Source organism: Brachycentrus maculatus, unplaced genomic scaffold (genome assembly GCF_059751285.1).
Source record: "Brachycentrus maculatus isolate JH-2025_06_01 unplaced genomic scaffold, ASM5975128v1 h1tg000616l, whole genome shotgun sequence".
Taxonomy (NCBI): domain Eukaryota; kingdom Metazoa; phylum Arthropoda; class Insecta; order Trichoptera; family Brachycentridae; genus Brachycentrus; species Brachycentrus maculatus.
The window spans coordinates 68,811-92,500 of record NW_028281354.1 but is presented as its reverse complement, the minus strand read 5'-3'; the positions used below and the strand labels follow the sequence as shown (position 1 = coordinate 92,500).

Sequence of the window (23,690 nt, the reverse complement as noted above, 5' to 3'; positions counted from 1 at the left end):
AATTTATAGAAGTACATGTTTCACAACTGATTGTGTATTAGAATTGGTAGCTACGTGAGTGAAGTAAGAGTTTTATAGCACTTGATTTTTTCTCTAAAGCAGTTTTTTGCGTTTGATAAAATGTCAAAGTTGTAATAATATTTTGAATACTATTTTTATTATTAAGTAGATAGGTTTTTAAATAAAATTGCTCAATATTTATTTTATTTCCAAGTGTATGGCACTTTTCCCCCATATTTTCTTACATTTCTTGTATTTTAGTTTTTATTTAAAAATTAAAAGTATTTCAATTATGAAATAATTTGAGCTCCGCTTATGATAAAATTCTATTTTTTACATCTACCATATTATTGTAAGGAGCCCGTTTCATTATTCAACCGAGAGACTGAAGTAGAGATTAATAGCTAGAATATTTGTGCCGTTAATATAATGCATAATGAAGTTTGATGGAAGTTGTAATATGTCAGATTATACAGTCCAATAGTTCGACTAATGAATATCAAATTATTCTTGTCGCATTTCTGTCGAGCAATTCGAAAACTGCATACCTCCAGCCAGTCTAGTGTCTCTGGGTTAACTATTCCGCAACTAAGTTGGTGACACTTGGCTATGCTCAAACTCTACTTTCTGTATACCGTACACTAGTGTGGATCAGCGTCAAATTTGAAAATAATTGAATTAAATTAATTAATGTTCTTTTACAATAAATCCTTTTTATAATTTGTTTGTATTTAAAATGTTTCATGTTACAAGTTGGTAACAAAAAACTTAATTTATACCTACCACCGTCCAAGCTATTGTAGGTACTTTAGACATAGTGAAGTAAAATAATAACAAATTTGGATAATTTATAAAGCGTCATTTTCGTAAACACAATATCAAGGGACTCGAAGGCCTGATTGTGATAGTTATTTGGGACGTACGGATGTTTTTTTTTCCATCACAGCAAAACTCATAGAAATAGAGAGGTGGAAGAAATATGTAAATACGCGTTTCTCCTCTTTTCCTAAAATTGTACCTAGCAAACCTATCACGAATCCAGCCGGGTATAACCGCGAGAAGTATCTATACTACTTAAAACAGACATCTAAGAAATTTCTTATGAACCATCTCCAAAATAAGCGTGTATTTCAACTCGTGTTCAGTGCTTTGTGTAATGTTACATAGCAGCGAAAAATTATATTCTGTTGACTATTGACCAACGATAATGTAAAATAAATATAAAATGTTACATTTACTCCACTTTAACGTGGGCAGAGTATATTGTATCAACAAACAAGTATGAAAACATTAGAACGGGAAATGCTAGTTGCAGTGACTGTAAATTGTACCACTTGTCGTAAAATTTCAAACGTAAAGCTGTTGATAATTTGAAGATTCGGGATATTTCAAGTTTCACTACTTCGATCAAACATAATAGAGATATTTGATATAATTTGCGCAGCAATATGGTCTTTAAATGGTAAAAACAAGTTCTCAAGATGTGTTATAGAGTATAATAACCATAAAGACTATATCAGGATATAAGGAAACCGAGAGAAAATTCAACCATTTTTATAATGGATATAAATGCGTCGATAAGATTTGATTCGGGTGTGAAATGGACGCAATTCGGAGGTGAAATCAGTTCCTTTTAGCTATGTAGAGTATTGACTCCGAGCGAATGGACGATTTAGAATGCAGAAACGAAATTGAGCCATCTAAATAGCGATCAGTATAGATTTGGTCCATCACTCGCCCGACTCGCTCTCCTCGATACTTCTGCGCCCCTAGTATTCTGGCACAAAACAGATCTTCAATCGTTCGTCATTCTGATAAAAACGAAAATATTATTTCAAATTGGTAATTGCAGTAACAATAATGTAAATATGTGAAAAGCATTTAATACCCTGACAATATTTTTATGTCTTAAAACAACATGTTACATAATAAGTATATAAGCATAAAATATTTTTTTTTAATTGATAATATTTTTAAAAAGAATATCACATACGCAACTAAACGTTTTAACGACAATTTAATGACGACATAAAATTTGAATAAAAATAAATCACCGTAGAATAAAACGTTATACGCTTCGATTGATTAGAGTTCAGAAACAACCTTCAAAACATAAATAATATGTTGTGTTAAATCATATGGTGAATGTTACACAGCATATAAAGTGAACACAAACCAGCCAACGGAAGGTTGGAAAGGATTATTGACTAGTGTTTTTGAAAAAAACTTGCTGTCTATTTTTTTTGTTTTAAAATAATACCTAACAAGATAAAGAAGTCATTTTCAGAACATAATATATTCCGGGAGTCATTTTCAGAACAACGATACCCTTAAAACAATCCATGCAACAAAAGCCTAGGAATAATGTTTAAAATATTTCTAATACACTAATTATATATAAATTGACTAATGTTAAAAAAAAAAACACTGAACAGACGAAGTTCCTTTGTCGAATGAATGACCATCTGACTGGGATTTCCGTGGAAGTGTTCGCCTTGGTAACTCAGGCACGTAGCGGAACGATATATTCCCAATGTAATTCCCCCCAATCGACATTCGGGGGTGCTTCGACTGCCATACATTTAAATTATGCTTTCGTTATAAATGGTTTGTTTATATAAGACACGTCATCAGGAAAGTATAAATATGGCTGCGTATATATGAAAGTGTTATCTAAAGATGAAATGATTTGATCGGATACAGTATCGATCACGTCAATAAGACAATTATTGAATTTCTTAATTCAGTGAAATCAGTCACACAACATAACTGTAGGTACTGGAAAAGCTTGTTAATTCTTAGCCTATGTATAAATAAATGCATTAATATGCTAATCGATCTTATGTACTTATCCAAAAAATGTATGCATTCCAGACAAACTAGTTGTACACAAATACCAAGGGCAAAACGAATTCAACCAAGCACTTAATTTATTAAATAAAATAAGAACAGTTGTTTCAAATGAAATCGTTTCTCTATAATTTAATAAATCACAGTTAAATCAAACACTTTTGAAATAGTATTCTTCGAAAACGGCGCTATTTATTGTAACTTATATTATTTTTTTATTAAAAGGAGTGTTGCTTTTAGTTGTTAGATAATTATTTGTATGTATTCGTAAATCCTAAATTCAAAATTTTACCTTAGAATATAAAAACCATAATAAAATATTTACATAAGGCCGATCCTCTCCCGCTTTATTCTCCTATCGTCTGTTTATCTGAATGCTTCTTGGTTTTTGACATACGGGTATAGTATCGGTAATTTGTCAGTAAATACAGAAATAATTTTATAAACTTTTCGTCAAACGTAAACTTTTAAACGCGATTCCGAATACGAGCTGTCATCTCAACCATAACTCATTTGTTTATTATTTCGACCCACAATAAAGCGGGACGAAAGTTAATAATAGTGTTATTAGAAGGGTGACGTTTTGGAAGAGGTAATTTAGACATTTTAGCAATAAACGCAGAAAGTTGGTGTAATAGCGAGTATGTAGTTAGTAACTAACGAGTTAGTCGGGCAGTTTGAACTTTCGGTCTCTCCTGTTTACGGATCTGTATTGCCAGATCTATCGAGCCAAAGTATTGGACATTTAATGGCAACGAGCACTTCCGGCACCGGAACTGTCACTTCCGCTCCCGGAACTTTCTCTTCCGCCTATGACGGAGGCTCCCCTTTCACATTGTTCAATTAGGTACATTATTTCATAGACCATTGTCACATTTTTCATCCATTTTATTAACTGCAAAAAAAACTTCATAGTAAAAATCGCTACACCCATTATACCGCATGAAGAAATAAACTGTCCGCTTCATGACTCAATTAACTGTTTAGCTTGGTGGGTAGATAGAGCTCCTAACAGTAAATCAAAGAGAGAGTACCTACACATTTATCGATACATTTATTTGGTTATGTTTTAATAATTGTAATCTAGTATAACTGTATGGACTAGGTTCATATTTAAATCTATTATATATTGACTTTGGTCTTAGATATGGTTGAGAGAATACGTTTGTTTGATTCATTTAGATTAGAATTATGTTCCTACCTAAATAGCATTATTTGCTATTAACCTATACTGTGGAACATTAAGTAAAATGACAAAGAAAGCTTTGCGCTGCGCACAACCAATAGGCGAGGCGGCTTCGCGACAGCAATTGCAAGACTAAAAACTGCTTCTACAAATATATATTTATTTTTTTTTAAATAGGATGAATAAACGATATTGCAAATTCAGTATTTATTATGAAGTATTATCCCCTATATTAAATAAGTAATGTTCCACATATATGTGATATTTAATGTATTTCAATCTTAGTGTAATATTTATTTATTAATTTACTTCTCATACATAAAATGTGAACGTTGGTGGGCTTGTAAATATTGTAAATATGGTACTTCCTTCAAAACTCAAAAATGAATAGACTTGTTTTAGTGGTTGGGGTTTGTGTACCCTATAAAAAACAATTGTTTGAAATTGGTGGGCAAATAGATTTTGTATAGAATTTTAAGTGAGAAGTTATAAACATAAATGAAGCGTGTCAGTATGAATGCCTTAATAAATAAAGAACTTTATTTCAGCTAATGGTTCCGGCATGATCTTTATAACTTTACTTAATACTAATTAATGTAAACATTAACCATTGCATACAACTTAATAAAAATTAAAGACATTGTTTGTTTTTAACCATTAAACTGTTTTTTTTTCATCTAATAAATTTTATAGTGGGATTTTAATGTAACTCAGTGTATAAAGTGATTTGATGAACTAAATAGCAGCTCTGTATATGGCAAGATTTCTATATTTCCTTGTCGACAGATTTGGAAAGAACTACTTGTGAACACTCATAATGTGGTTATCAGAGAGACAAATATTGGTTTATGACCCCTGACACAAAAAAATAATACTAGTTGAAAGAGATTCAGTAATTCCTTGTTTTGCTTTAATATATGTAGATACTACATTTGAGCTTAGTAAACGCCGCTAAGTTTAAAACCTTTAAAATAATGAATCATCTTTATTCAAGAAAGGTGGGTTCGGGGTATAATTCTACATACATAGCTTATCGATTTTCAATTCCACCTCTCGAATAGCTCACAAAAAGGACATTAACATAAAAAAGGTTTTTCATTGATATTTGATCGTCAGGACGACTGGAAGGCTCTTTTATCTTTACTCTTAAACTTCTTTTATCTTCCACTCCTTCTTCTTTCCTTCTTCTTCAAAATAAGTGTTATCTTTGCGACCCTTTTCAAACTATTTCACCTTTTCACGCGTGTGAGAAACGCCATCATGGAATCTGACATTCACGTTTTTTAAAGAGATATGCAATGATAATTGTTAAATTGTTATTTAAATTTTACATTCAACTTCAATTGTTTATTTTATTTTTATTTATATCTCAAATTAGATAAAAAAATATTTTGTATCTTACATATTTTTATAATTAACAATTTAATTTATTTTAACTGAAGGACACCGACCTATAGTTTTTTTCTAAATGTTAATTTTATTGATAGCATAAAAATACATAATATTAAAAAATTTTAGAGCAAACAATATCTGTAAGCGTCATTTTAATGTTGTTCTCATATTATGTCACAACGTGCCTAGTAACTACACTATAATTTGACACAACGCCTATTGATGTCGTTATTTTTATAAGCTTATTATATGTTACACGTACTTTAAATTCAAAGTCACGTAAATATGTATTTTGATAGAAAGTGAACTAAAATTTTTTATTGAATATTAAAAAAGATATCATGTGTCGTATCTTGAACCTTGATCAATTGATGCGTCTTTCAAAAGGCTATTTATGATATAATACAATAAAAACTATATAATTTTTATCAACTGTTTATTTAACCAGTGACCGGTTTTTGTCGTTTCCAGCATTATCAGACTAGGGATGGCGTAGTGATGTCAGTAACAATGAAATTGGAAAAAAACTTTTTCGGTACCTACTTGATTTATTATCAGTTCCACCAAGAAATGTCAGAACAAAACTTAAGTTTGATTTTTTTGTTACTATTTATTTAGTAACACAATCTACAATCTTCATTCGGTCAGTGCTGGATCGGTATTCTAAAACTTACGAATGTAATCGAAATCTTCGGTTTTCAGTGTATTTATTAGAACGGTAGGAATTTCCAGGGGCGTCGGTAAATCTTTTGTCTAATTGCGGGCGAATAAATACTAGTGCCGAGATTCACGTTCGGAGTTGGCGGTTCCCAGTTCGTATCTGGAGACACAAATCACTTTCTCCGCGTCCCCCCCTGCCTTCTGCCTTATCTCTCCAGGGGTGGAGATCGATCACGTGCAAGAGCGAGGGACCAAACAGGCCAGGGGTGCGCAACCACGGACCGCGGGGGAAATTAATTATTTAATCCAATCACCTTTACTAGCGGAGATATAATTTTACATTATTTTAACATTCAATTAAAACTACTCGTCAAGAAAATTTCATGGTTGGTAATAATTTAACATCATGTTTCATATTATTTGTATGTACTAATAATAAAATCAATAAGATATGTTTGTTTCCTTATATTCAAATTATTGACTGACTACTTTTTGCCAAATTTCCTTCTTATAATAGTAGAAAAAAGAACATTCGAATACGTAAATATTTTTTAATGTTATCATCAGACCTTAAATTCTGGAAAAAATTATGTCACTTTTTTATCAAAATTAATTAGGAGAGAGGGATTGTTTATATTTTTTTCATAATATTATTAATATGTAAAGCATTTACTTTGCGGTTAGTCATTCTTTTTTTTTTTTTACAAAAATTTTTATATTAGTATATAACCACTCACCGGTGAGTCTTTATATTAATTTCATAAAGTATATATGTAATATATTTCTTTTGAATCTCACAGGAATGTAAGCACTCACTCAATATAAATAGATATATACTTAAGATTATAGTCAGAAAATTCCAGTAAACTAAATATACTGATCCAGTTATTCTAAAGAGTTATACAGATACAATATTTTTCCAAGAACCTTTGTTTTTAGTCTTCCTTTGATTAATTTCTTGTAATAGTTGATTATCCCTGGTAAGATCCCCCTTTTGAAGATTGCCCCTGGAAGAGCGAATATCAGAACAGAGGAGAAAATGGAATCGGACAAAGTTTAGGAGATTAGAACACCTTAGTGCTCGTACTTATTGCATGTACTCTGTATTCGTACTATCAGCGCTACCTAACCAACCCAACTACCCACACCGAATACACAAATAAGACTAGCCAATGTACGGGTTCATTTATTACATTCTCCTTTAAAAATTACATCATTTTCTGATAACTATTCATCGACAAATTTTAAATTTATTTTTAAAAACAAAATTTTGTTACAGGAGAAATAACGACGACAGAAGTGGACTCGGAGAGCGGGCCCGTGGTGACCAACACCATCCAACTAGTGCTAACCAGAGCCGAACTAGGCGCCGTGCTGCAGTGCGAAGTAGTGTCCGACGCGTTGGATGCTCCTGTCGTCATAATCATGGACATTGACGTAAATGGTAACTGGCTATTTATTTTTATTTTTTGACATCTCATCAAAGATGAAGAAGAATATGGAAGTCTGGGCATTTACGGGGCTGACGACCGTCATAGGCTTTTTATTATTTATAATTTCTACATCATGAAGCCTTCGCCCTTCTGTTTTACGTACTATTATAGTCCTTTTTCGTCTTCATTTCCCATTCTTTATCGGAGGTTTGCTACTTTTGTACAAAATATAAATAAATTAAAAATAGCCGAAATTCATTGGTTTTTAAATACACATATTCCATTTTCACAATCATATTTATTAACTTTTACCCTGGGCTGGTACAAGACACGCGGGACTGATCACATTGTCTTCATGCAATTGACGATAACGGTAACACTGCGTTCATATTATGCAGTAGTTCACTATGCACTATGCACTATTGGGTGCGTATAAGGGTTAAAAGAAGAAGGAATCCGTGTCTCATGACAGAATGGCCATGAGAGCCAGCTCCAGTAAGCCTTGTCTGCGGGCAACACTCTCCACCTGAAGATAATCTGTGATTTGTGGGTATCTGTCACTGATGCCTTCGTCAGCTTCTTACCAGATCTATACGTTTTGTTATGTTGCTCTCACATATCTCATAAGAGATTTCCGGGCCAGTATGGCTTCTTTATTATAAGCAGAGTAAAAAAATCTAACATTTTCGAGGAACTTTTATAAATAGGGTTGTGACTATGAATTAAACTCGGATATATTTAAACACTGACTTTAGATACAAAATGGAGTCCACTATATAAAGGTACCCACACTGCAAACATCGTTGAATTATGATGACCACGCGTGTTTGCGAATCATGCTGACAGAAGGCAAAGGGACACAGTTTCAAATCAAATTAACCTTTTTACCTTTGACCGGACATGATTGAATTGATTTATTATTCGATTTACATTCATACAACACAAACAGCGCGGGCCTAACTTGCAAAGGGTAATCACTAATCTCAAAAGGTTTTCGTGGTGCACTATTATGTTAATAAACACTTTTTATTCAATTTTATCCGAGTTTTACTCAGTAAATACCACTAGCATATTTCTTAAAATCCATTGTGACACGCGTTTCGATGCATTCCGCATCGTTTTCAAACACCGTATGCGAAATGTAACGAAACACGTGTCACAATAGATTTTAAGAAAAAGTGGTATTTACTTATCAAAGCTTTAATTAAAAAACGTAAGCTTTCCCACAAAGTGTGCGCCGAATCAATTAATGAAATATTTTACTAAAATAAGTGATTCCAGTAGAAAAAACTATACTTTTTTATTCTTTTTAGAAATCTTACCGTGTTCGAAAACATATATTTTATTTTATAGTTCAGTCATATTTTTAAAATATACTGGTTTTATTTAACTATTTCTTACCCTCATCTACACTGAATAGTGCATAGAAAACTGCGACGAATCGGTGCTTGATTACATACACGATTATGCTTGATCGGTGCTTGATTATGTACGTACTCATTGCTAGAAGTAATTATTCTACTGAGGCTTATCTCGAAGAGTTTTACGTGGTTTCCTCTCACAAATGAGCAAATGCGGAGAAGTTCCTGATTGGCCCACACTCTAGATTACCCCTCCTGTTCCCAACACAGATTAAAATAAAATAGTTTATTTTAGTTAGAAGAAACAATAATCCACTTAATGATCTATAAAACTTGTTTATTATAAGCAAATTAAAAGCATAAATAGAAAATAAATGCAACTCCCACGTAAAAAATACTCTCCTGAATAAGTAGCTGTTCACATATTTTTAAAGGTAAAATACGAGTTTAATTGTTTTCTTTAATTTGGAATCGATAACTCAACATTCGATATTAATGAGTAACGATTATTCAAAGCTTGCTGTTAATCCTGTGATACACGTATTAAGAAAGTACATAGCATGCATTATGTTAACACTTCCTATTACGTACTAGGTCACCTTGTTATCCCGATCAATCTAGAACACAATACACTCTTGTTAATACCTATTAATATACATAATACCAGATTACTCCGAGCCATTAGTATACCAGTGTACTACATATATACTAGACTTGTAGTACTCTCGGTAATACACGACTGATTACTTCTGATTATTGCTGTATTACTATCTCTATCGTAAAACTAAATACATAATTGTTAAGCTGAGTAGACTTGCCAATCGAAGCGTTTTATTTAGTCATGTAAATAATTTATTCAAATTGTACAATAATTTAGAAGCTGGCTACAAAAACGACTTAGTTGAAAAGAACAGTTTTCAATTAATATATTTTTATTTTATTAAATAAAAGAAAAGTGCTATTATTGTAAATAAAATATCAATAAACTCTGTGGGAGGTTTTTCCCAAAGAAAATTTTAATGTGATAAAAATTACTTCAAAAACCTATAAAACTTTAAACGTAGATCATTTTCAAATGGCATCAGAAAATGATTTGTATGTGTTTGAAAAGTTAGTAACTTTTCTATTAATTTAAGTAGTTACTGAACTTTAAAAAAAAATCTCTTCCTACAAATTTCAAATATTTTTCAGATATTAAAAATTTTTTTTAAATAAATACGGCAGTTTTTGTATATTCATGCATTCATTCATTAACATAACGTTGCTGAATTCACCCTAAACACAAAAACATCCAGCGAACATATAATTGCTAAAGTAAACTAAGAATCCTCTTGTGTCCAGGCGACACCAGATATTATAATTGTGACTCTTCTTATAAAAAACTTTTTTATGTCCAGTTGCCCTTATACTCTAATCAATTGTTTGTACATTTTTTATTACTATTTCTATGTTGGTTCATATGTACCATGTTTTGAATGTCATTTGTTCTAACGGGGCAATGTATTTCTAAGCATTCTCTTGTGAAAATTCTGTAAAATTCAAACTCATCGAAACTAAATGAGCATCGTTAATGAATTCGTAAGCAAACATCAGTTACCCCCTCTTTACTAAAAGTATTATTTTTACTGGTATGGTTTTGACAATTTTATATAGTATCAAATACCAGGTATAAAATTAATGAACAAATGGTGTTCTAGGAATCCACTCGTGTAAATGTGTAATTTGTTGAGCAGCGGTTTGTAGAACCTGCCGGAGGCTACATCTACAGGATAACTCGCGAAATATTCTACAAAGTTCCACAGAATGGAGAACAGAAAGGGTGGAACCGATGGAAACGCGTATTAGATGAAAGATAGCCAGATTTATAATTCTATATACGAACATGTAGTTCGGTTCGATTCCACATTCGTAGATAGTTATCTCAACAGTTTAATTAATCGATCTACACTACGCTACTAAGCGGAAAAGGAATAGTAACTGAGATCTTTAACCATTACATATTTGTCTTCTTCTTCTCTAAACCTTATCGGAATAAAATAGTGAAAAGGACACTGCATCAAATATAACCAGTGTAAACTTAATCGTTAATCTCACGAAGGTGCGTTGATCAGTCCTATGCAATATTTAGCCAACGATCATATGTTATATTTATTTCAATTCTCTTGGAAATCAAACTCTGTACCTTATATTAGGTAGCCAATCATTCATCCCCATAAATAAGGAAGTAAAAGTAAAAACATTCAAAAGTAGCAATCTTAATCGTTTTTACATTCTAATTTTATTTGAAGTCTTATTGTTAGGACTTTCTAGAAATATATTCAATGATCCAAAGATATTTTTTTTATATAATATTTTGTATGAGAAAAAAAGTGTAAATGTAAATATTTATAAAGCTAATATTATTTTTTTAAATCTCATCAAAGATGAATAAGAATATGGAAGTCTGGGCATTTACGGGGCTGACGACCGTCGTAAGCCGGCTTAAGTGATCACTTTAAACACGTGTAATATTCACCACTTCTACCCATTGTTGACAACCACATTACTCAAATTCTTGGAAGTTCTATATATATGAACCAATTTTGAAACATTGTTCTTGAATCACTAGAACTTCACTAGAGACATCTATTGGTGAGATGAAAAGAAGCTTTTTATTGAGCAGAAACTCTTTTATTAGTATGTGACGTCCGAATCCTGGATAACAATCACACACATGAGAAACGCCAGAAAATATCATTTTAATTTTTATTGTTTAAGCTTATAATTTGCCCAGATGATTTATTTACAACATTTTGAGTGTGTAATTTTGTGAACAAGTATTTGGACACACTCAAAATGTTGTAAATTTATAAAGCTTACTACTTGTCATCATTGGCATGCTTTAATGCATTTAGTTCTCGACATTTCTCGATACTATTACTTTACAAAATGGTGGTTGTTAACACAATTTACGTACATATAACTGCCGAAAATAAAACAAACATAAATGTTCAATTATTCACTAAATTAACAATTTATCTGTTCAACAATACCATAGTTAATGCCAAGATCTCATAAAAATACTGTTAAATAATTATATTTTTCAGTCCGCCCTACGAAGATCTCCGTGTCAGGGGTGGAGAGCCACGCGGTCGAGAAGAGCAAGGTGACGCTGGAGTGTCTGGTGCAGGGAGCCAGGCCAGCCGCCAACCTGACGTGGTACAACGGTTCCCGACCTCTGGAGGCTGAACAGACCCAGTCGGTCGCCAAACTACAGGTAAATCTTGTGACAATTAAATAATAATCGAAAAAAACATCGTTTTTATTTAAATGCCATATATACATACTTGTAAAATTTAAAGATATCGTAGTCGTACAGGAGAAAGTGACCAATTAACAAAACGTAAAATGTTCGGGAGGGCCATTTAAGTCACAAGAAAATAAACATAAATGCAGTTAGCCATTTTTAGCAAGTCAATATATTATACTTCCAAGTTTAAAATCATTTGGGATGTTTTTCAGGGCAATATTAAGCTAGTAAGATATCAAATAGTCAATGATCACGTTTTTGTAAAGAATGCACTTGGTCACTTTCTCCTGTATGACTACGATATATGTGTTGTATATTTTATACATTTCTGTATAATATTCACTAGTGTCAATATCTGCACATCTTGCGTAATATATTTTTAATTTGTTATAATTATATCAATGAACCATAAATAAATATTAAAAATAATACTAAAATAATACTAAATATTAAAAAAAAAACAATACACATAAAAAAACAATGGCTGGAGGAAAATATTTTATTGTTGGGTAATATATCCAAAATTAAACGAGATTTATTTGGTTGAATTCTACATTTATTTATTTAACACTAGTGTTTGATAATGTCCTAAGAAGGCGAAACGCGTCATGTATTAACATATACATTATTAAATGTAGAATTCAACCAAATAAACCTTATTTAAGTTTGGATATACTACCCAACAATTCAATATGGAATTCTACCAGCTGTCTGCAGTTACAATAAATAAGGAAAATACAATATTTTTCCTATTTTTGTGCATTATTAGCAAATAATCGCATAATATCCATCCTTTTGTAATGAATTCATACATCAAAAGAATGTTTTCAAATCGGAGAGAGTCGCAATACGAGTATACGGGTACGGGGTATGAGCGCGAGTCGGGAGGAATGGATATTGGAAAGTTTAATACGGCAGTCAGTCAAGTGGTATAAATTCATATGAAAATCTCGAGAACACTCACTAGAGCAGGAAATAAAGGAAGCTCGTAATATATTATTGGCCTGGACAATAAAATTTCCACTTTATGTAAGCACTAGGAACTAGAACCGACCCACCTACCATATATTATTGTTTTTCAATGGCCCCTTGAACGAGCACGTACGGTACGAGATATCCACATACGTGTACTTACCCCCAAATCTTCAACAGCGGGTGATTTTAATTTGGAAATATATATTTTATTTGAAGAATTTACTCAAAATACCACGTGTTAATCTGTCATTAAAGTAACGCCTGGTGCCTAGATTGAAATATTTCTGAAATGATAATAAAACACTGATTAATTAAAATCACATCCCAATTAGGCACTAAATAGTAAATGATATAATGCAGCGATAATTTACACCCGTCCATAATAATATTCATTTTCACATCTTGAACTTGCGTCATCACCCGAAAGCGATATTTAATTTTTCTTTTAAATTTGAATTCATCAATCATAAATAAGATAAAATATGTGATTATGGTTCCTTGGTACTCGTATTAGTAAAAATATCTAGGTTCAAGCTCACTCTGACATAATTTGATTCATATTTACACAAACTACTTAGATTAACCTGAAAATTGTTTTGGGATAAAATATTTGTCTTTTTCGTATTTCATTTTTTAAATTTTTAGTTAATATTTTTACTTGCTTTTATTATATTAAAATTGTATGTATTTATTCAACTTAATAAAAGAACCAAATTAAAATTCGTTTCCATATGAACTCCTTTAAAATGTTAATAATACAATAGTATAGTCATCAATTATTTTTATCAGTTATTCTTTCAGCAAAATAAAAGTTCTCATTATTTATTACCTCAATTGGATAGATTTTTTTTTCAGTTAGTATTTTTTTGAGGTTTGAATACAACTGATAGAGTAAAATCAAGAAATTTTACTTTTTTAAATAATACTTATGCCTATATAAGTTTATATTTGGTAATTTCCTTTTCAAGATAATAGTTTTCTAATATTCATTCTTCACGGCCCCTTTTTTTTAATTAATTTCATTATGTTAATGTATATTGTTGAAGCAAAAACAAAACTCAGAATTTTCAAATGTAAACATCGTTAACTAAAGAAATCCTTAAAGGAGAGAAATTCCAGTAAACTATAAATAAAATTGTATTATTTAACATATGATCAAACCCAGTATATGCAGAATTAATATCAAGGTACCTATATTTTACAAAAAAATCTGAAAATAAAAATATTTTTACGTTAGAATAAATATGGGTACTTATATGCGTAACTTTCCGTTTGAGAAAAAACTCACTGAAGGAAAATGTTTTACATCTTATACGATTTTTTACCCCTAGGCTAATATCCGTTTAGCTTTATTCACTAAGTATCTTTTGTTCTTTTTTTTCATGAAACTGTACAGAATAATGTGAATATTTTTAGCATTTTTTTTAAGCACGACACTTTATATTTTTTGAAAACCTGTTTCAAAATTAAATAGACAGTGAACCTCGAGTTACAAACGCCTTGAGTTACATATAATTCGAGTTAGAAACATAATTTGGGATTGCAAATACACATTGGATTACATCGTCGGCTATAGCAGTGCCCACTAGTATAAGTATGTAACCCCGAGTGACGTAGCCATTGATGCTATCTTCTTTTCCCTATATTTTAATCCTCCTCCATTTTTATTCCCGTAAAGCGGTAAAGACCTTCACCTTGAACATTTTTCATTTACGTCATGTGTATCCTATCGAATATATCCACTCCCATATCTTAGTGATGATCAGAAGATTTCTCAATTTGCCTTCATATAAACAATGATAGATAGAAATTAATACCACACTGATCCGAAACGTTACCTTATGGGTCCGGAAAGAGTTTAAACAGTCAACTAAGTAACTTATTTATACATATTCTAGAAGAAATTTTAGATAAAAATCATAGTGTGTGACTCAAAATAAGCAAATAACTAATGGACACCAAAATACAGTGGCGTAGTAAATAGATCGTTAAGAGACAGATAAAGAAAGAGACGATGTTTCTTGACCAGCGCAATTTTTCAAAAGTGAACTGTATTTTGGAAAAGTTTCATCCCGAAAAACTTTTTATTAAAACTTACATCCCGAAAGACTACTTGATGTCAAAATGGGGGAAATATTTTTTGTAACCATATGGCGACCTTATAATTATTAAAGTTTAATAAGGATGATGAAGTTTAAATTAAAGAAAACTTGTTGAATTCGTATTTGCCGTAGGTACCAGAATTAAGTAAGTATTTTCAGTACTAAGAATGACTGAAACAGCTGCTTCTCTTCAGAAATCTTCATTCAACTTAAATTAAATTAAATCCTTTCTTATCATTGTTTCTTTTCACTGGAAGAAACTCTTTTGATTCTCCGTTGTAATAAAGTTTACATTTAATTAAAAAAATACATCCATGTTCATACCTACTTAAATAATTTGAAGAGAAGTAAAAACATGATTACATTGGCCTTCATATTCATATATTTTTCTCAGTTTTCATAGGTTTATTATCATGTATAGTTGCAAATATTTTTTGTAAAAGAATGAAGTTACTATTACTGTGTTATATTTACATGCAAAATGAATATGTTAGTATTTCGGCTTAATGGAAACAATTTTTATGTCTTTGTATGAGATTTAACGGATTTTGTTGATACAGTAACTCATTTATGTATACAATAGAATCTTTTATTTAATTATTAATATCAATGTTAATAATATTTCGTATTATGAGACGATTCTTTTCAAGATTAAAAATTGTTTGAAAGAGATTTTTTAAAGCTGAAAATTTAAACTATAGTCGGCGCAGTGATGTGATTACATCTCGAGTCCTCTAGCTACTGGCAAGTAGTGTACAGTGAGAAGTGAAGTGGGTTAGTGCCACAAGTGTACGGGGTATAGTGAGGAAGGGATCTAATCTCGGGCACCCGTACACAATGGCATAACCACCCGAGAGCTCTGAACAACAGCGCCAGCGGAACAATTAAATTACAAATTAAGTCTGTTCACAAAGGGTCTTTTTTTAAATCTGCAATGTAAAGTTTACTCTATTTACACTAAACATTATGTCCCAATAAATAATTAACGTTGAGTTTTCTATTTTTGAAGTATTTTTATTATTTCACTAATGGTGCAAACGGAACTGCATTGGTGGATGCGGTGTTAACTTGATCGTTAATTATATATATTTTCACAGCAATCAATCTTGCGCTCTTGGATCTAGGAGTAAAATATAATTGATAGGATACTGATGACGTAAATGAAGAATTCGCTGTAAATGACATTATTTCTATATGGAAAGGAAATTGGAAAGAAATAACTGGTACAATGACAATATGTCAAGTACCCGGAGTTACATGACCGTACTCGTTTGAGCTTGTATAGTTGGACATTTAACTGGTATTTATACGAGTCCCTAGAGGATTACAAACAATATAAAAAATAATAAAAAATGCAAAACTTCTGTGATCTTAAATTATAAATTACATACTTTGATTATAAATTATGGTACATAGGGTATCCATAACTAAGCATGATTGGTTCAATCAATAAAATACGTACCGCCATAACTTAAGTTTTGCCAACATCCATCTTGGGTGGTCTATAATGTCCTCAAAGCAGTGCTGAAAGGTTCACATTCCTAACAGCGGCAATGAGGTGCAACGGACGCTCCCATTTACTGTTAACTAAGCGATTTATTCAATGAATATTTTCTTATTGAATTGAGTCGCAGAATTAGTTTAGTCACAATGGTCAATAAGTATTCGTTTTATTCCTTTATATCTTTGGGCGTTGTTGCGTTGTGTCTCATTTAATAGATCACGACAATTCACGTAGAAATAAAAGCGTCCGCCATTTCTATTGGCAGCTTAATAATTTGACCAAACTTTGCGGGAAACATGAAAATATAATTATTCAGTATAAGATAATTATGTAATTATATTGTTTAACAATTTAACTGGAAAAAAACTATTTTTCCATCGGTTACGGATTTTTATTTTTTTAACATGTTATATACATCAACCAAATTCTAACAGCTTTGTTTGATGTTGCCAAAAATTAAAATGTTTTTGCATCTGGTAACTGGTAGTTATTTCTGACTGATGTAAGAGCACCAATACGTATCGACCATATGGTGAATAAACCTTTGCTACTAGTAAAAGATATAAAGATTATATAAAAAAAATAGAAATAAACAGTCAATCTTGTAAACCACAAAAACTGTGTAAAATAATACTAAAGAACATAAATAATATTTTTTCGGTTTGTTAATTTTATACAAATTTTACACTAAAAATATGAAGAGTGTAAACCCTTTTTCAAAGTAATGACTTCTGTTTGCATCTCGTGAAAAGTCGCCATTTGTCTACTACATTAATATATATTTCCGGTGGCGATAACTCTCAGGGAAAAGGGGCGCGTCAGACGCTGCTCGGAAATCCAACCTCGAGAAGAACAAGAAAATACACGCGCGGATCGATTTTAATTATAGGTGTTGTAAAATATATCTGCGGTCGGGTACGGGGGTGGGGGTTGGGGGAACATGACCCCGCACAAATTTGAGTTTCCGCGGGAACGTTTGCGGCCGCAATTTTAACACCTCTGATTTATGTCGGAACATCCCTTCGCTGGAGGTTATTAATGGCGGGGGCTGGCACCCACCCCCCCGAGAGGAAAAAATAGCGCGTAGCGAGCAATCTGAATATTTAAAAACACTTTCACCAACTGTGATACAGCCGGTTTCATTTAACCCGGAGAATGCTGCATCGGTACGGAGTATAACATATTGTTGGCTCTTCTTATACGTGTAGATCTAGTATGACAGAATCATAATAGTCATCTTACTCTCTAAGTGTTTGATAAATCCGACTGCTAATCAGGAGGCTCCGGTTCTCACGTCTGACCAGGTGTCTCCAGATAGGAACCTCTTGAAAATTTGTGATACAATGCGTCATATTACATGGGAATGTATACGGCTTAACATTATTTTATGATTTTACGAATCTAAAATGAAGAAAAGAAAAATTTACGCACCTTTAAAAAAATCGGTAAATACCGAATAACATGATTAAGCACAGAAGACGGATTGAGTGCGTCGCTAGCCTGCCAAGGTTTCTTAAATGATAACAGATTTTTGCGTTTTGGTTTCAATTTAGGAGGTAAAAAATTTTTTCGGAATTATCGGAGTAGACTCAAAATTTTAATTTAAACACATATTATATAAATAGCTAATAATATTAAAATATACATACATTCATTAAAACGAAGGTCAGATATTTAATATAAATAAAATACACAAAATATTTCATATAAAAAAATCAAAATATTTAAAATATTCTTAGTAATTAATAATAAATACAAAATTAAGGCAAAGAAGTTCTCTGTAATTTATTAATGATAAGAGGTAATTTTTAGAAAAATTTATAATCGAGGAATATCGAAACCGCGAGTAATGAAGTATTACAGCACTAATAGTAATCAGTAACCGTTTGTAGGAATTGAAGCGCATAAGTTTAGTTTAAATCGGATTTCCCACGAGTTTTAGTGAAGCGTATAGTGTGTTGTGTGTTGTGTGCTGTGTTTTGTGTTTTGTGTTCTATGTTGACGCATTTGTGGTAATGAAAAGTCAACATTCAGAGCGACACAACTAATTGGGAACTCCATATCTGGGTCGGGAGTAAATCATTACGAAGTTACATGTAAGAAGTACTTACGTACATACAACAGCGGCTTGAAGTTCATGTAAAGCGCTTATCTATGAATTCCAAAAACTAGAAGAAGTATTTTGATTATTAATAAGGTATGAAGCTTTTGTTTCCATGTAAATGATGTGTTTGTCTTTATAGCCAAGCGCACATAAAAATGCCTTTTGAGAACTTATATTCTTTCCCAATTGCGTACAAAATTAAGATCTTGCACACGCGGACAAGATTTTGGATATGTGGAAGAAATCCACGAATTTCTCCTATTTTAGGCATTTGTATTGTATTTTTACGTACATAATACCATAAAAAAATTAAGCGTTAGAGGGGGAATAACTCTTAAGAAGTTTTTTTTTTATATATATTTGGCTTCTGTTTATTAAGTTTTCGGTTCGCCACTGCGATCCCTTTCACTTCTTGCTAACACGTTTGGGTAGGTAATCAAAAATTTAAATTTACCTCCATAAACAATTCACGAGTTACTCATAATTTCTAACCGCATCAATCGCGTGGGCTATAAACTGCCAACTTAATAATGAGATTAATTCGAGCATTACCTACCTTTTACCATTAATTATCCAAGAACATTAATTTATTTCAGAATAAGGACATTTCGGGAGCAAGTTTTCATACGTAAAGTTTTTAATTAAATTCAAATTTCATGGCTGTAAAGTATCTTTTTGGCATATTATGGTGTAATGATTTTTTTCGTACGTCTCAGATCACTGACCACAATCACGACTAAGTTATGAAGATGATTTTTATTTCAAGAGAAGCTAACGATTGGTTATAAGCCATGTAAATTTCTTGACTTCCATATTACTTGGTCTCGGATGAGATTTTTTTTAATTAATAATTTACAACATTTTGAGTGTGTTCAATTACTTGCTCACAAAACTGGTTTGTCACTGAAAGAAGAAGAATTTTATAAATTTACTTAAAAGCGTTTTTTATAATTTTTGAACAATTTTTATTAAAATTCGCTGGGTGTGTATACAAAACCGTCGAGACATATCAAAACTTGACTATAATGTACTCAAATATGTGCATTTTTGTTTCGTTAAAATTAAAGCGAGATTTTGAGAATTGGTGCCGTAATATATTTGATAAATACACATTTGGATGAATAGCGGTAGAGTGTGAACTATAAATTTTCATGTTTTGAATATTTTAGTACCTAGTGGTACCACTGTTTGTCTCGTTTGTCAGTTTGGTTGCATTTCCCGTCTGCGGAACGTCACTTCCGAGAGGAAACTGCAAACAGAAACCGGAACTGAGTAGCTGCACCAAGGTGTCACATTGTCGTGTTGACGCAATATGCGTATTGATACTTAATTCATATAATAAATCAAATTTTTTTATTAGTAAATTGATATTGCAGATATTATATTTTGATTACAGATATTCTTATTTTTAAAATATAATTGCATTTTGATTACTTTAAAGAAGTATAAAATACAGAAATAATATGTACCTACATCTAAAAAGGACCTTCTTATAAAAAATGATATTGGTCGGGTTCATACATGAATACCCTTTTTCTATGATCTGACTTTGCGTTTGCCTCCTTTATTTTTTATTTAAACTTAACAGCTATAATTTTAGAAGCACTTACTGAATTAGCAAGATATCCTTTATTTTATTGTTTACCCTTCAAAGATTGTTTTTTTATGATGTTGTATATATATATATATATATATATATTTATATATATATATATATATATATATATATATATATATATATATATATATATATATATATATATATATATATATATATATATATATATATATAAATAAATAAATTTCAAAGTTAGAATGAATGTGAGTCCCGATGTTAGTACTCAAAGAGATTTATTTATTGATCAATTAGCATTATTTGCTCTGCGCCCATTCTGTCGAACAACAAATCCGAATTAATTTATTATACTAACAAGCTGGATATTCACCAATAAATTAAATATTTCCATTCCTGAATAGGTATCAGATGTTCACATATAAAGCGAATTAACCTGATAACAATAAAAGGATTACGCATCAGCTATTTAATTTTACTTCGATGTATATTCAACTTATTATGAATGCAGTTAGTAATTATAAATATGATAAGTTAGAAGACCAACGCTCTACATTCTTGTGTCAGTCAGCTACTATGCAGTTTGTTCTTACCTCTAATCCTATCCGTGAAATTAAATTAATATTTATCTATCAGAACATTTTGAGTGTGTCCAAATACTTGTTCACAAAATCTGGATTATCTCCAATTACAGGAGTTATTTTCATATTATTCATAAAAAGCTTCTTTACATCTCACCAATAGATGTCTCTAGTGAAGTTCTAGTGATTCATGAACAAGGTTTCTAAATTGGTTCATATATATAGAACTTCCAAGAATTTGAGTAGTGTGGTTGTCAATAATGGGTAGAATTGGTGAATGTTACACGTGTGTAAAGTGATCACTTAAACCAGCCTATGACGGTCGTAAGCCCCGTAAATGCCCAGACTTCCATATTCTTCTTCATCTTTGATGAGATATCAAAAAATGTTATTTATCTATCAGCATTGACTTCTCATTTTCTTGTGTAACTTTTGTATAGATTTTAACTAAAAATCTATTTTGAATAAACTTTTAAAGTTTAGCATTCATATTAAAAATATCTTTATATTTTTTATCAAATCCCATCCCACGGGTAACGAGATTTTTGAAATTCACGGATTTAGTAGGCAGTTGATGGTGATATTTATCCATAAAAAAAATGGGTTTCACACATATAAAAGTAACTCAGAGGTCCTAAAATATTTTTCATCAAAAAGCTTCGAATTGCAAAATATTTAAACATTAAAAATCCGGAAAAGTAGAAATGATATAAAATATAGCAAAGATTACAACTTCCCTCAACTGTTTATTTTCCAACTAATCTAATACGAAACAACTTCTCACCATTTCTCACCTTTCCTCCTTAGGAAAGGAATATATTGTATATTCTTATATATAAAAATGAAAATGGTATTTTCTGGCGTTTCTCATGTGTGTGATTATAATCCAGGATTCGGATCTCACATACTAATATAAGAGTTTCTGCTTAATAAAAAGCTTCTTTACATCTCACCAATAGATGTCTCTAGTGAAGTTCTAGTGATTCATGAACAAGGTTTCTAAATTGGTTCATATATATAGAACTTACAAGAATTTGAGTAGTGTGGTTGTCAATAATGGGTAGAATTGGTGAATGTTACACGTGTGTAAAGTGATCACTTAAACCAGCCTATGACGGTCGTAAGCCCCGTAAATGCCCAGACTTCCATATTCTTCTTCATCTTTGATGAGATGTCAAAAAATAATATTTATAAGAATATATGTTATTATTTGTGCCCTTGTACAAATAAATGCTCAACGAAAGGCACAACACTCAAGCTGCAAGCAGATTCCTCTCACGGGGTTCAACATTAATGCTATGAAGTGCATCGAAACACATAAAATACGTGTAATAATTCGGGATCTACAAATGAACTTTTAATATAATCAACAGATATTTTTTATTGGTCCAAAGTATAAAAGCTATATTTTTTAAATAGTTAAATGACTCAATCATATAGTATAATGTTATAAGATATAAGTATGTATGTAGGAAGTAGTATAATGTTACATGTGTTACATATTTTGTACATCATACGTTGTTATTTCGTAGTACATAGTACATTACAATATAATATGAATATTGACGACGAATTACCCATTCAAATTTATTCTATAGCAAAATACAAACAGAGAAATTTATGTTGTACATAAATTCGCTTGCACGATATTTCTACCTACATTGAAATATACTACTCCACAAGTATGAAGTGAAGTACTTACTATAAACACAAATTGTATTGCACCTGCCAGCGCAATAAGTGGCTCGATTTTATGAGTATGTTTTATTATTTCAAATCCACATTTAAGGATACTCCAGTCATCAGACTGGATGTGTGCTCATATTTTATTATTATTTTAAATTATAAATGAACAAAAAGTATTTGTGAGATATGTGTACGTGAAACAAAAAAAGTCTGTATACAGTGCAAAAAATAGATCACGTAAGAGGATAAAAAAACGTTTGGTTCCTATATCTAGTATAGTACAGTGTAATTGAGTTAAATTTATTGAGATATTAAAAAGAAAAGTAAGACAAAGTTAGGGTTAATATAATGGATTTACAAGATGGTTTAAGTATGCGGAGTGTGGAGTGATCGGATAAGCAGAGATTGGTTAAAAATACGCAACCGGGCAGCATGTATGCCTAAATGGCTGGATGTGTAGGAAGCTAGGAGGGCATGTCGATACAGGGTGCGGCGTTCCTCTCTTTTTGTTTATTTCTGCGGCTTCAGAGAAACGATTTCATGTTAGCAAAACCATTTTATTCATAGATGAATCGTTTCACCCTATTGTAGCTCAAAGCATTCGCAACAGTGAATATTCTATGTATATAAGTAAAAATTAAAGTTGTTTTGTATGAAGCTACATATAATTACTAATTAATAAAACGTTTCAAAATACAGTTTTTCACAATAAATCTTAGTAAGAAAATATTATTTAAATTTTAAAATACGATTTTATTATTTTTATAACATAGTTAATATTTTATGTTTTTTTTAATCAAAAGGAGATTTTACCTTTTTACAAATGCGCATAGTGAAATATTAGTCATAAATTACAGAATTTAAAAATTATATTTTCACAAACATATTTTACTATCTTTTCATGTCTGATCAGTATATGAAAACAAAAGTTATTCAAACGGTAAGTTTTAAAAAATGACAATTTTAATTATTCCTTTACACCGACACCCATAGA

At 31.2% G+C, this 23,690-nt stretch overlaps 1 protein-coding gene across 1 annotated transcript in view; it reads left to right on the top strand.

Annotated features, from left to right (window-relative positions):
* Nucleotides 1-3,997: 3,997 nt before the first annotated feature.
* LOC148301047 (hemicentin-2-like) overlaps nt 3,998-23,690 on the top strand; it is a 48,635-nt gene continuing 28,942 nt past the window's right edge. The window contains exons 1-4 of the mRNA XM_088273879.1: nt 3,998-4,013; nt 7,368-7,532; nt 11,969-12,138; nt 23,610-23,636. Of these exons, the coding sequence (XP_088130005.1) occupies nt 3,998-4,013; nt 7,368-7,532; nt 11,969-12,138; nt 23,610-23,636 (378 nt within the window). The remainder of the gene's footprint in view (nt 4,014-7,367; nt 7,533-11,968; nt 12,139-23,609; nt 23,637-23,690) is intronic.